This window comes from Ostrea edulis, chromosome 1, assembly GCF_947568905.1.
Source record: "Ostrea edulis chromosome 1, xbOstEdul1.1, whole genome shotgun sequence".
Taxonomy (NCBI): Eukaryota; Metazoa; Mollusca; class Bivalvia; order Ostreida; family Ostreidae; genus Ostrea; species Ostrea edulis.
In genome coordinates this window covers 89,490,953-89,504,878 of record NC_079164.1, presented here as the reverse complement: position 1 = coordinate 89,504,878, position 13,926 = coordinate 89,490,953, and the positions used below count along the sequence as shown (strand labels likewise).

The 13,926-nt window shown below is 37.0% G+C and overlaps 1 protein-coding gene across 3 annotated transcripts in view; it reads left to right on the top strand.

Moving 5' to 3' along the window:
• Positions 1-13,926, top strand: part of LOC125675419 (AP-1 complex subunit beta-1-like) — a 29,483-nt gene extending 15,557 nt beyond the window's left edge. For 2 of the 3 annotated variants that reach the window (XM_056165135.1, XM_056165133.1), the window contains exons 13-20: positions 1,471-1,730; positions 2,014-2,242; positions 3,444-3,536; positions 3,812-3,957; positions 4,071-4,200; positions 5,825-5,996; positions 11,008-11,162; positions 13,552-13,926. In XM_056165135.1, the coding sequence (XP_056021110.1) occupies positions 1,471-1,730; positions 2,014-2,242; positions 3,444-3,536; positions 3,812-3,957; positions 4,071-4,200; positions 5,825-5,996; positions 11,008-11,162; positions 13,552-13,626 (1,260 nt within the window). In that variant the 3' untranslated portion in view covers positions 13,627-13,926. Of the gene's footprint in view, positions 1-1,470; positions 1,731-2,013; positions 2,243-3,443; positions 3,537-3,811; positions 3,993-4,070; positions 4,203-5,824; positions 5,997-11,007; positions 11,163-13,551 lie in introns of those variants that run through there. The other variant, XM_048913074.2, reaches the window with a different exon arrangement.

Here is a 13,926-nt window from a genome sequence, read left to right as displayed (position 1 = left end):
TTGTACTACTAGTGTTGAGTCTGGTCACACAGTAACTTGTACAACTAGTACCGAGTCTTGTCACACAGTAGCTTGTACAACTATTGTCAAGTCTGGTCACACAGTAACTTGTACAACTAGTGTTGAGTCTGGTCACACAGTAACTTGTACAACTAGTGCCAAGTCTTGTCACACAGTAACTTGTACAACTAGTGTGAAGTCTGGTCACACAGTAACTTGTACTACTAGTGTTGAGTCTGGTCACACAGTAACTTGTACAACTAGTGTTGAGTCTGGTCACACAGTAACTTGTACAACTAGTGTTGAGTCCAGTCACACAGTAACTTGTACAACTAGTGTCAAGTCTGGTCACACAGTAACTTGTACAACTAGTACCGAGTCTGGTCACACAGTAACTTGTACAACTAGTGTCAAGTCTGGTCACACAGTAACTTGTACAACTAGTACCGAGTCTGGTCACACAGTAACTTGTACAACTAGTGTTGAGTCTGGTCACACAGTAACTTGTACAACTAGTGCCAAGTCTAGTCACACAGTAACTTGTACAACTAGTGTCAAGTCTGGTCACACAGTAACTTGTATAACTAGTGTTGAGTCTGGTCACACAGTAACTTGTACAACTAGTGTCAAGTCTGGTCACACAGTATCTTGTACAACTAGTGTTGAGTCTGGTCACACAGTAACTTGTACAACTAGTGTCAAGTCTGGTCACACAGTATCTTGTACAACTAGTGTTGAGTTTGGTCACACAGTAACTTGTACAACTAGTGTGAAGTCTGGTCACACAGTATCTTGTACAACTAGTGTCAAGTCTGGTCACACAGTAACTTGTACAACTAGTGTTGAGTTTGGTCACACAGTAACTTGTACAACTAGTGTTGAGTCTGGTCACACAGTAACTTGTACTACTAGTGTTGAGTCTGGTCACACAGTAACTTGTACAACTAGTGTTGAGTCTGGTCACACAGTAACTTGTACTACTAGTGTCAAGTCTGGTCACACAGTAACTTGTACAACTAGTACCGAGTCTGGTCACACAGTAACTTATACAACTAGTGCCGAGTCTAGTCACACAGTAACTTGTACAACTAGTGTTGAGTCCAGTCACACAGTAACTTGTACAACTAGTGCCGAATCTGGTCACACAGTAACTTGTACAACTAGTGTCGAGTCTGGTCACACAGTAACTTGTACAACTAGTGTCAAGTCTGGTCACACAGTAACTTGTACAACTAGTGCCGAGTCTGGTCACACAGTAACTTGTACAACTAGTGCCGAGTCTGGTCACACAGTAAATATGTATGAAGTTAGCATGTATGAATCAGTAATTAAAATCTTCAATATACATATGATTATATATTGATTAAGAGTGAATTCTTAAAAGTTGACTGGTAGGAGAGTTGAATCCATGTTTTATTAAATTTAATCAACATAGGTGATGAATTTATGTCCATTTTATGTATCACACAGGATAGTGACAATCCTGACCTCCGCGATCGAGGCTACATCTACTGGAGACTTCTGTCCACTGACCCGGCAGCTGCTAAAGAGGTCGTCCTGGCCGAGAAACTGCTCATCTATGAGGAAGAAGATCTCATTGAGCCCACATTACTGGACGAGTTAATCTGTAATATATCCAGTCTAGCCTCTGTGTATCATAAGCCTCCAAATGCTTTTGTGGAGGGCAGCAAATCATCTCTACGGAAAATCCTGCCACCCAGATCACAGTCGTAAGTCAATTCTCGTGGACAATGTCTAACAATTACAAATGTGAAACTATGAAGATAGTAATACGAAAACCAGAGTTTGAAGATATCATATTACACATTTTTGAAAGAAGGAAAAATTGTCAAAACGAATTGTAATGGCTGTGTAAAAACCTAACCTTTTTTCATTACATGTATTACTTTTATATATTTCTATGAAGTACTGTGATGAATGGCATTTGAAATTTAATTGCATTATTTTTTTTTCAAATCATCCTTGTTGAAAAGAATATGTACTCTTCTGCAGAGGAAATGTTGGGGAAGAGCAAGTGACCACACAGGAGGCAGAGACCCCGGCAGGACCTCAGGCTACAGTCATACCGGGTGTGGACTCCCTCATCGGAGACCTCCTCTACATGGACCTTGGAGAACCCTCCATGCAGCAGCAGCAAATGTATCCCCCACAGCCCACATCACAAACTCCTGTACAGGGTGGAGGAGGCATTGATCTCTTGAGTGAAGGCTTGGATTCTCTGGTCAGTATAGATAGCAAGAGTGTATGGAGCACCAAATTAACATAAACTCCAATAATTGAAGACATATTTAATATAATTATTTGAAGATATCATCATATCATTTGATGTGTGCAACAATTCAATTAAAGATCTCTTCAAATAATTAGTGACATCTTCAATTCTGAATTATTGCGCACATTAATTGAATTGTAGATAGCATTAATCATTCTATTGAATTGATGAGCGCTATAATTGAATTGTTACTCTCTTCAAATGAATTGATGATATCAACAATTGAATTGATGCGCACTACAATTCAATTGAAGAGAGCAATAATTCAATTAATGTGTGCAATAATTGAATTATTGCTTTCTTTAATTAAATCACTGACATTATTAATTCAAGTGATGCATGAAATAATTCTTTTATAGAGAGAGCAACTATATGATTAGAGATTTCTTCAATGCAACATTATTGATCTCTTTAATTGAATTGTTGCTTTATTTAAAAGAATTGATGAGCACATTAATTCCTTATACAAAATTGTTGTAAATAATTAAAGATATCTTCAATTGAATTAAAGAGATCATCAAATCCTTTATACCGAGCTCTACATGCAATTTTGCGAGCAATAATTCCACCACATATTGATGTGCATATCAAATCAATCATTGCTCTCATCAATTCATTTAATGCACGCATCATATAAATTATTGCTCTCAATTCTATTCAATTAATGCACATATTAATTCAGTTATTGTTCATAATAATTGTATTAATGCATGCTCTCTTTGATTGAAATGATGAGAGCAATAATTGATCTGATGTGCGCATCAATTCAGTTATTGCATGCAATAATTGAATTTACAATTTTTTCAAATGATTAAAGATATTTTCAATTATTTGAGTATATCTTAATTTTGGTGCTCCATAAGAGTGATATTGCCATTTATCTGTACACATAGTAAAACAGCCACAATGCGCAGATTTCATTCTTCATAGGACCTGGCACAGGATTTGAATTTTATATTCATAATAATGGAAGTATACAACTACATGTTGTATATGGTTTGAGTATGTATTACAACATTTTAACTTACTGGATGATCGTTAATATACATTCACATGTATCTTTAACCTTTAAGGATTATTTTTATTGTCTGCAGAATTGATTGTTTATCAAATACAGGAGAGATTTAGATGCTCCTTGTGTATGTTTCAGCTTGGTGGACCCGCCCCTGCCGGGGATTCATTAGGAGAACTGGGTGATATATTTGGTATGCCAGCTATACAATCCTATGTTCCTCCACAAGAGGTGAGCTATCTGCAAACTTTTCTCAGTGTCATTGAAACATGATAGATAAATACCTTTATGCACATGTAAAAGAAATCCATGTTTAGGTCATACTAAGGTGACCCATTGTCATGTTGGCATATAAACATCTTCAATTTTTTTCTCAAAATAAGGTGACTGACTGAAGTTAAGATAGAAAGTGCATGTGATGAATTTGGTATTCATTAGGCACCATTTCATTGGGCAGCAGAACATACATGTACCATACTGACTCTTATAAATTGTGTGTACTGTAGGTGTGGTTACCTGCCTCCAAAGGTAAAGGCATGGAAGTGACTGGAACCTTTAACAGAAAGCAGGGAAATATAATAATGGAGCTGACATTCGCAAACAAAGCCATGCATCCCATGACAGGAATTGCTATACAGTTTAATAAAAATAGGTAAAGAGACATTATAAAACAAGATATTATATAGGGTATGTGGGATGATTTTGATGATAAATCGGGTCCATAGATGTGGGTTGATGACATGAAACAATGTTGAACTTTTACAGTTTTGGTCTGACGCCTGCAGCCCCAATAAACATTTCCTTAGCATTACTCCCTAACCAGAGCACTAGTTACTCATTACAGCTAAACACATTGGGAGCAGTACAACGTATGGACCCACTCACAAATCTACAGGTACATTTGTAATTTGTATGGTCCAGTAAATACAGGTACCATTTCTAATGAATATTCATTTAATTTCATTGTCCATTTCTTTACACTCCAATGGCTAATGCTGGGGCATATTGCTTCACTCTGTCTATTTGCCCCACAAAGGGTACATTGTTTTTATATGCCCATTGTAAGACGGGACGTATTATGTCATGGTGCTGTCTGTCCGAGGTAATGTTTGCCGGACCTTTTTCCATAACGGATGCATCTCCTCCTAAGCACCTGATCCCACTTCAGGTATGTCCAGGGGTCTGTTTTCGCCCAACTCTCTATTTTGTATTCCTTATAGAAGTTAAAAGATTGATCACTGTTCGTTATCTTCACCTTTCATGTATGTACAGCATTGAAATTTGGTCACAATTTGACCCTCAAGAAGTGCAAAATTGAGTTTGCATTTCAGCTGGATTGGTCACTATGACCTACTTTAGAGCTAAAAGTAGGTCAAACAGTCTTCTGGACCTTTTTTGTTATGGATACAGATATTGCCCTGAAATTTTGTCACAAGCTTCCTCTCGGAAGAATACGAGTTCAGATTGCATTTCAGCTGGATTGATGCACTGTGACCTACTTTAGGGCTAAAAGCAGGTCAAATTGAAGTGGTTTTCCAGTTTTTTTCATTATGGATACAGGTATTGCCCTGAAAGGTAGTAAATTCTCCCTCAAGTGATCAATCTCATAAATCCCATAAGCAATACAAAATAGATAGTTGGGCAAACACGGACCCCTGGACACAACAGAGGTGGGATCAGGTGACTAGGTAGTCCGAAATATCTGACGTTTTCCTGGCTTTTTTATGATTTTGATATTTGTCGTGCCAGGAAAACATCAGAACCGGCGCCATTACGTAAACTGGAAATTCGCCGCCTCCAGCTTGAGGCGGCATTCTCGGGCCGATTTTAAATACTTGCGAGCCGAATTTAATGTTAAAGTCATAATTAATCAATAAAACGATGCTTCTTGTACTTCCTAATATCGATTTTATGGGTTCTTTAATAACATAAACAGCCTCATGAAAACATTTTAACAAACAGTTGAGCTGTTTTGAGTCACATGACTCGTTCGCTCAAATGACAGCGAAAATTCGGTTGACTACAATTGTGTGCTTAATGTTATCGAATTTCGGAGTGATATTTTCTTTTAATTGATATTAGTTAGTACAAAATGCATCGTTTTATTGATTAATTATGACTTTAACATTAAATTCGGCTCGCAAGTATTTAAAATTGGCCCGAGAATGCCGCCTCCAGGTGCAGACGGCGAATTTCCAGTTTACGTAATGGCGCCAGTTCTGACGTTTTCCTGGCACAGTAAATATCAAAATCATAAAAAAGCCAGGAAAACGTCAGATATTTCGGACTAGTGACTAGGAGGAGTAAGCATCCCCCGTCGATTGGCCACAAGCGCCGCGAGCCCCACATCCCGACCAGGCAAACTGAGTCATCCGCAGCCAAAACCAGTGTGTCAAGAACGTTCTATCAATTGGCACAAAACACGCCAGACAGCACCTGACCCAATTTTAGGTTGTATTGGCAAACTAGATCGTTATAACGACCATATAATTTGCGAAATATATATATTTTTCTTGTAGGTGGCAATTAAGAACAACATTGATGTGTTTTACTTCAGCTGTCTAGTACCTATGCATGTATTGTTTACGGAAGATGGAGAAATGGAAAAACGTGTATTTTTAGCTACATGGAAAGACATTCCAGCCCAAAATGAAGTCCAATATGAGATTTCTAACATACAGCATAATGCAGGTACATGTACAGGATTTTTATTCTGAAAGCTGAAGTGAACTTTTCTATTCGAAGTTTGTCCAACGTCCATCTGTCTGTTGTTCAACTTTTCACATGATCTTATTATCTAAGAATTTCTACTAATGCAACAAAACATATTCTTGGAAAAGGGGGATTAAAATTTCAAATGATGCATCATGTCCTATTCCACAGGGAGATGAGGAAGAAATAGTGAAATAGGGGTGTGAATGTTTAAACAATCTTTCACTTAGAAACCACTGAGCTAGAAATGTTGTAATCTGCAAAGAATATTCTCTTTGTAATGAAGATTCAGGTTATTTCAAACTGTGATCCTTGAAGTCAGGGTAGGGGTTTGAAGTTTTACATTGTATACAAGAAAAATCTTCAATAAATCACAAGGGTACAATTTTGTCAAATTAAAAAATCAACTTTGTTCCTACCATGGCCTAGCCAGGGACACAAGAGGCTCAAAATGTTACATAAGAATTAATATATAGGGTGTTTTGAATTTTCTTAGGAACTAGGTAAGTACAAATTTATAAGCAAGCTCATACATCATGTACATTGTAGATATATGGTTGTTCACATCATAACCCTTGTCAGAGGTCAGAGCAAGGGTTTAATGCTTTACAAAGAAATCTTCAAATTACTTTACAAAATGTTCTCAAGAACTACAAGGGTACATTAATTACCTTGATAAATTAATTTGTAAACATCCTCATGTAGTGTAAATTCAAGTTTGTCCACAGCATGATTCGTGTTCAGATGGAGTTATATCTTTAGATTAATGGAGTCACTTTGCACATTTTCAACTTCTTCTTGATAACTTATATCATTCCAATTCTTTTCAACTTTGGTATGAAGTATCTTTGGGACAAGGGGGATGTAAATTGTAAATTTCAGGTTTCCTGCACTTCTGGGGCTAGAGGGGCAGGGCAAAAACTGTCAAAAATTTACCAATTTTCAAAAATCTTCTCTAAAACCACACATACATGTAGATCAGGAAAGCCTTTACCAAAATTGTAAATTTCATGATCCCTGGGGTAGAGATTCAGACTCCAGGGCGGGGTCAACCTTGGTATATATAATGTATATGTGCAAAACATGTAATGTATTTGTGCAAAACATGTAAATGATACTAAATTGAAACTAAATGGATATTTAGAAGGAATATGACTGGTCCTTTACCAAAATTGTAAATTTCATGATCCTAGGAAGTAGGGGTTTGGCTATGGGCAGCGGAAAGGGCAAAAATTACATTTTTTACAAAATCAATCGTAATTAAATTCAACAATCCAATAAACTATAATTAATGGTCTTAAATGCAAAATCAACTGTCTTCTTTGCAATGTGAATATACATTAAATCAGCACAAAGTATCACTATATATAAATCAAACAAAAAAGTTACACCAACAAACATAAATGTGAAACGAATTATCAAAAACGCAATCAACAGACATAAATACAAAACAAGCGGACGAATAAATAAACGCTAGGTGGCGTTTAAATTTGAGCATTCGGTAAACCTCGGATGATTCCCTACGAATCGGTTTAATGACTCATAAGCCATTCGGAACACATGTAGAGCATGTGCGCTGTTTTCTGTGATCCAGACTAATAAAACGCCATATTCAAATTCGAAACATTAATCATAATAAAATATTTTCTAATAGATATAAAATACCTTACATATCCAATTACATGACAAATTTTTGCGAGGTAAAATTGGAATGAAATTACACGATATTTTGGTAGGCTATGTTAGAAACATATCTATATTATTTCTTCAATCTAGGGCTAATATTGACTAAATCAAATTATTTTTTCATAACAGTATGCAAGAAAGTTGCCAGAAATGCACATAAGAATCTTTTAAAGAGCATCAGACATATAGCTTGTTTTTTTTCTGAAGGGAAAGGGGGAGGATAACTCGTCTAAAATTCTTGTCAATCAAACGAAAATAAACAAGAGGCCCATGGGCCACATCGCTCACCTGAGTCACCTTGGCCCATATCTGAAGACTTTCCATATATATTTGCATGTAAAACCTTAGTCCCTATTATGGCCCAAACTACCCTTTGCAAACTTGAATCTACACTATGTCAGAAATCTTTCATGTAAATGTCAACTTCTTTGGCCCAATGGTTCTTGAGAAGAAGATTTTTAAAGCTTTTTCCTATATTTGTATGTAAAACTTTTACCCCCCCCACCCCCCCACTTGTGGTCCCATCCTACCCCCTGGGGGCCATGATTTGAACAAACTTGAATCTGCACTATGTCAGAAAGTTTTATTGTAAATATCAGCTTTTCTGACTCAGTGGTTATTGAGAAAAAGATTTTAACTATATATTTGTATGTAAAACTTTGACCCCCCCCCCCTTGTGGCCCCATCCTACCCCCGGGGGCCATGATTTGAACAAACTTGAATCTGCACTATGTCAGAAAGTTTTCATGTAAAAATCAGCTTTTCTGGCTTAGAGGTTCTTAATTTGAGAAGATTTTTCCTATATATTTGTATGTAAACATTTGATACCCTATTGTGACCCCATCCAACCCCCGGAGCCCATGATTTGAACAAACTTGAATCTGCATTATGTCAGGAAGCTTTCATGTAAATCTCGGCTTTTCTGGCTTAGTGGTTCTTGAGAAGAAGATTTTTAAAGTTTTTCCCTATATATTTGTGTGTAAAACTTTGATCCCCCCTTGGGGCCCCATCTTATCCCCGGGGCCCATGATTTGAACAAACTTGAATCTGCACTATGTCAGAAAGTTTTCATATAAAAATCAGCTTTTCTGGCTTAGTGGTTCTTGAGAAGAAGATTTTTAAAGGTTTTTCCTATATATTTGTATGTAAACATTTGATCCCCTATTGTGGCCCCATCCGACCCCAGGGGCCCATGATTTGAACAAACTTGAATCTGCATTATGTCAGGAAGCTTTCATGTAAATCTCAGCTTTTCTGGCTTAGTGGTTCTTGAGAAGAAATTTTTTAAAGTTTTCCCCTATATATTTGTATGTAAAACTTTGATCCCCCCTTGTGGCCCCATCCTACCGCCGGGGCCCATGATTTGAACAAACTTGAATCTGCAATATGTCAGGAAGCTTTCAGGTAAATTTCAGCTCTTTTGGCCCAGTGGTTCTTGAGAAGAAGATTTTTAAATGACCCCACCCTATTTTTGCATTTTTGTGATTATCTCCCCTTTGAAAGGGACATGGCCCTTCATTTGAACAAACTTGAAAGCCCTTCACCCAAGTATGCTTTTGGCCATGTTTGGTTGAAATTGGCCCAGTGGTTCTGGAGAAGAAGTTGAAAATGTGAAAAGTTTAACAGACAGACAGACAGACGACGGACAAAAAGCGATCAGAAAAGTTCTCTTGAGCTTTCAGCTCAGGTGAGCTAAAAAGGGACCAAATATCCCTAAAAGATGTTTTCTATTCCAAACTTCAACAGCATACATATAAAGAAGGGGGCGGCTTCGTTCTACAATGCAATGTAGGGAAAGGGGGGGGGGGGGGGGGGGGTAGCCAGTATATATCTTAATTTGCAACCTAGAGGCTTGTCTAATGTCTAATGACATCAGAAGTGTTTCCCTCTGCTTTTTCCGTGGCCATTTTGGGATGCTGAACCGAGGATTTCGCGCTTTAAATATTGTGTAGAACACAATATTCAATGACGCATAATCTTTCACAAAGAACGCCACCTGGCGTTTATCTTTGTGCGTCCGCTTGTTTTGTGTCGATGTCTGTTCGTTTTGTATTTATGTTTGTTGATTTTACTGTTTTCGTTTGATTTGTATATACACACTTTCGGTTGATTTTATGTATATCTATTTTGCAAAGAAGACTGTTCATTTTGCATTTAGTGTCATCTATGATAGTTTTTTGATTGGTGAATTTAAATTGCCATCAATTTTAAAAAAAAATGTAATTTTTGCCCTTTCCGCTGCCCATATTTGGCTTCAGGGTGGAACCAAAATTATGATAGTGATTCTTCTCTTTATCATTTGAAGGACTTCTTTAAGTTTGCTGATACAGCAACCCCAGGGTTTTGACAGTAGGATGGGTTCAAATTAGTGATTCAATGATAATACATACATGAATATCATATTATATAGAGCCTTTCATCAGTATATACACTTATGAGGGCATTGCATGGAGATTTAAAAACACATCTTGTTTTATGCTGTTGCTGAATATCATGCAGAATTTAGCTTAGATCTATTCAGAACAGAAAATTTTTCTTAGAATTTTAGCCCTTGGGACTAGTGATACTTTTAACTAAAATACTCAGCTGACTGATGAGGCCTGTGGGCCTCTTGTTACATTAAAGAAATCATCTGATGAAGGATAACACGGGTGAAATATTTCCGGGCAGTGCAGAGGTAGCACTCTCGCTTTTCACTGCTGCGACCAGAGTTCGATCCCCATGATCGGCAGTGGTTGTATGTGAAAGGGTATGGCGGTTGCCTGCCTGGACATGTGGGTTTCCTCCGGGTATTCCGGTTTCCTCCCACATAAATGACCTAACGTAAACATTTGTGCATCAAAGGACCCCTTTGGAAATAATTAAGCTTTCGAGCTTTCATGGGTTATCCTTGATATTTATGTATGTATGTTTGTATGTATGTATATACAGAATAAATATTTATTTATTTAAATATGTATGCAAACTTATTCATGTGGTGTAGATTGAAACTTAATCATTCCCGCCATGGGACAAGTATAGGGACATATTGTCGTGATTTAATGTTTTTATGTAGGAGAATGCAACTATAGACATTTGAGCACTGTGACCCATTGACCTCTTGCATTTCAATATGAACCTGTGTCAAAATGTTTTGATGGGGGTGTTTGTTAGAAAATCATATTTATAATCATCAAATCATTGTGACATTTGTCAGATTGGATATGATTGACATGACAATAGTACAATAATGTTTATCTGTGAGAATTCTTACTTTTTTGTTTGAAGATGACTAAAATTTTTGAAATCCTTGATTTTCTTTTAGACACTATATCACAGAAATTAAAGAACAACAATGTGTTTACCATAGCCAAACAAAATGTTGAAGGACAAGATATATTGTACCAATCTCTCAAATTAACAAATGGAATCTGGGTATTAGCAGAATTAAAGATACAACCGAATAACCCCAATTTTATGGTAAGTGTCATCAAAGTAAATAAATGCATTTGTTTATCACTTGTGAAAACACTGTTTCAGTACTGATATTGAAGTGTTCACCAAAACAAGAGGACCACTGGCCACATCACTCATCTGAGTCATCTTGGCCCTGCCGTTGTTCAGCTGCTGTGAATTTTAAAAATATTATTTTTATCAATCTTTATTCCCATGATAAAGTTTGATGGCAGGCTTGTGTTTTGACATTCCCTCCTAATCTTGAAGAAATATGACAGATCACCAACATATCATGAGAATGCAGCATGAATTTCATTTAATTGAACGGTTTTGACCTAGAGGTGGTACGTTGTCATCACGTTCTGATAAACCAAATAAAATTCACACTGTATTCTCATGATGTGTTGGTTAACTGTTTCATTTCTTCAAGTTTATACTTTTTGATGCAGACCTAGCTGCAATAATGTAGCCCTATCCAATTTTTTTTTATTCTGATGTTTTCGGGATCTCTCCCTAAAAAAAAAAAAGGGCTACATTATTGCAGCTAATGCAGACCCTGTTCAATCCCGCATGGTATCCACCTGCGAGGATCTCCCGTAATAATCTCAAGGTGTTGGTCTCCGGTTTTTATACCCCTCGCAACAAGTTGTCAAGTTGTGGGGGGGGGGGGGGGTTATACTGGAATCGGGTTGTCCGTCTGTCTGTCCGTCCATCTGTAGACGCAATGGTTTCCGGGCTCTAAAGCATTATCCTTCCCACCTACCGTCACCATATCATCGAAGTAGCAATATGGTTTCCGGGCTCTAAAGCGTTATCCTTTCCACCTACAGTCACCATATCATACATATGGACTACCCATGGGATGAAGATGTTCCCTATCGATTTTGGGGTCAAAGGTCAAGCACACTGGACATCGAAGTAGCAATATGGTTTCCGGGCTCTAAAGCGTTATCCTTTCCACCTACAGTCACCATATCATACATATGGACTACCCATGGGATGAAGATGTTCCCTATCGATTTTGGGGTCAAAAGGTCAAAGGTCACGTGCACTGGACATCGAAGTAGCAATATGGTTTCCATTTAAATTCTTTAACGGCTTTTTTCATCTCATGGAACACCCTTTGGGAGATTGGGGTAAGCGGGGGGGGGGGGGGGGGGGGGGGGGGGTATTCTTAATGAGCATTGCCTCTTGTTTACTTTATTTGTATTCTCGCATAATGATAGGCTTGTGTTATGACATTCTCACATAATGATAGGCTTGTTATAACATTCTCACATAATGATAGGCTTGTTATAACATTCTCACATAATGATAGGCTTGTTATGACAATCTCACATAATGATAGGCTTGTTATGACATTCTCACATAATGATAGGCTTGTATTTTGACTTTCTTGTGTATTAGTGAGTCTGTGATCACTCTCCACCATTGACCTTTGGATCAGCCCAGGCCCCATCAAATTTTAGGAAAAAGAGCAAAATCCAATGATAAAATTAGCCAAGCAGCTATATTTGTTGCTCAAATTTTCAGCCTAATCTAAATTAGTGTTTTATTTACAGTTTTGGTCAGCAATAAATTAGAATATATGTGTGAAGTCAAAGTGAATTAATTGTACTTTGTTATGCAGATATGAAATGAAAAATTAAGCAATTAAGGAAACCCTTATTACATAAGAAAAGTTTTTTCTTGACAATTCTAACACTTTGGACAATCCTAGTCCAGTTTTAAACAGTGATCAGCGAGTTAAAATTAAATAATTAATGATGGACCCTTGTATGTAAAAAAAAACCCAGGATGTGTTCATAAAACACTGATGCCCCTGTATGGCAGCAAAGTCATTCTGGTATCAAGGAAAGGTCAGCTTGTCACAAGGAATACACATGCGAGATATGAAAGCCTTATAGACCTAACCATTCAAATGTTATGGCCAAGGTAAAAAAAAATTCAAAAGTAGGTTAAACCCCAAGGTCAAGATCATGAGATCAAAAAATTTTCTACTTGAAAAAAAGGTCTTATCACAAGGAATACACATGTGAAATCCTTATCACCAACCATTCAAAAGTAAAATTTTTAAGGACACCCAGAGAGACCAAAAACTATGTGCAACTGAATTTCTGATTATGGGGGCAAAATTGTTTTTTGAATTACTTGAACAAGCGAAATATGAAGAAATTGTAACCTACAAATGTGAAAGAAATGTTTGATGTGTAAAGTTACATGTGTTCGTATTATACCTGTTTAATGCTTGTGATATAAAGGGGAGGGCTCCTAAACTACAAATACTGAAAGGTCACCCTACTAGATCATTTTATTCAGTGGGAGGAGTATTTACAGAATTTGCAAATAAACAAGCTTCAGGAAAGGGCTTATACTGAATGATTTGTGATGATTTTATTCTTTATTTTTTCAGTTATTGCTAAAGGCCAAAGCAACGGACGTTTACCAAGGAATACAGCAAGCTATTGAAACCATACTTCACAACTAAAGACTGTTGTAAACTTGCTTGTCGAATGGCATTATTTGCAGACCTATTTTAATGTGTTGTTGGTGTTGTGAATCGTACAAAACTCGTTACGTGTAATCTACCGAGTCACTACATATATTGTATTGCTGGAAGCAGTGCGCAGTGTTTTATCATCAATGACCATAATTCTACACATACGACTTTTTTATGTTGTCATCTGTAGGTACACCTTAAAGGTTAAATGCAAATTATCAACATGTATATCTTATTTGGTATTTATATGAAAGTTCTAGCTGCTTCATTAAAATGTCTTTCATCAAA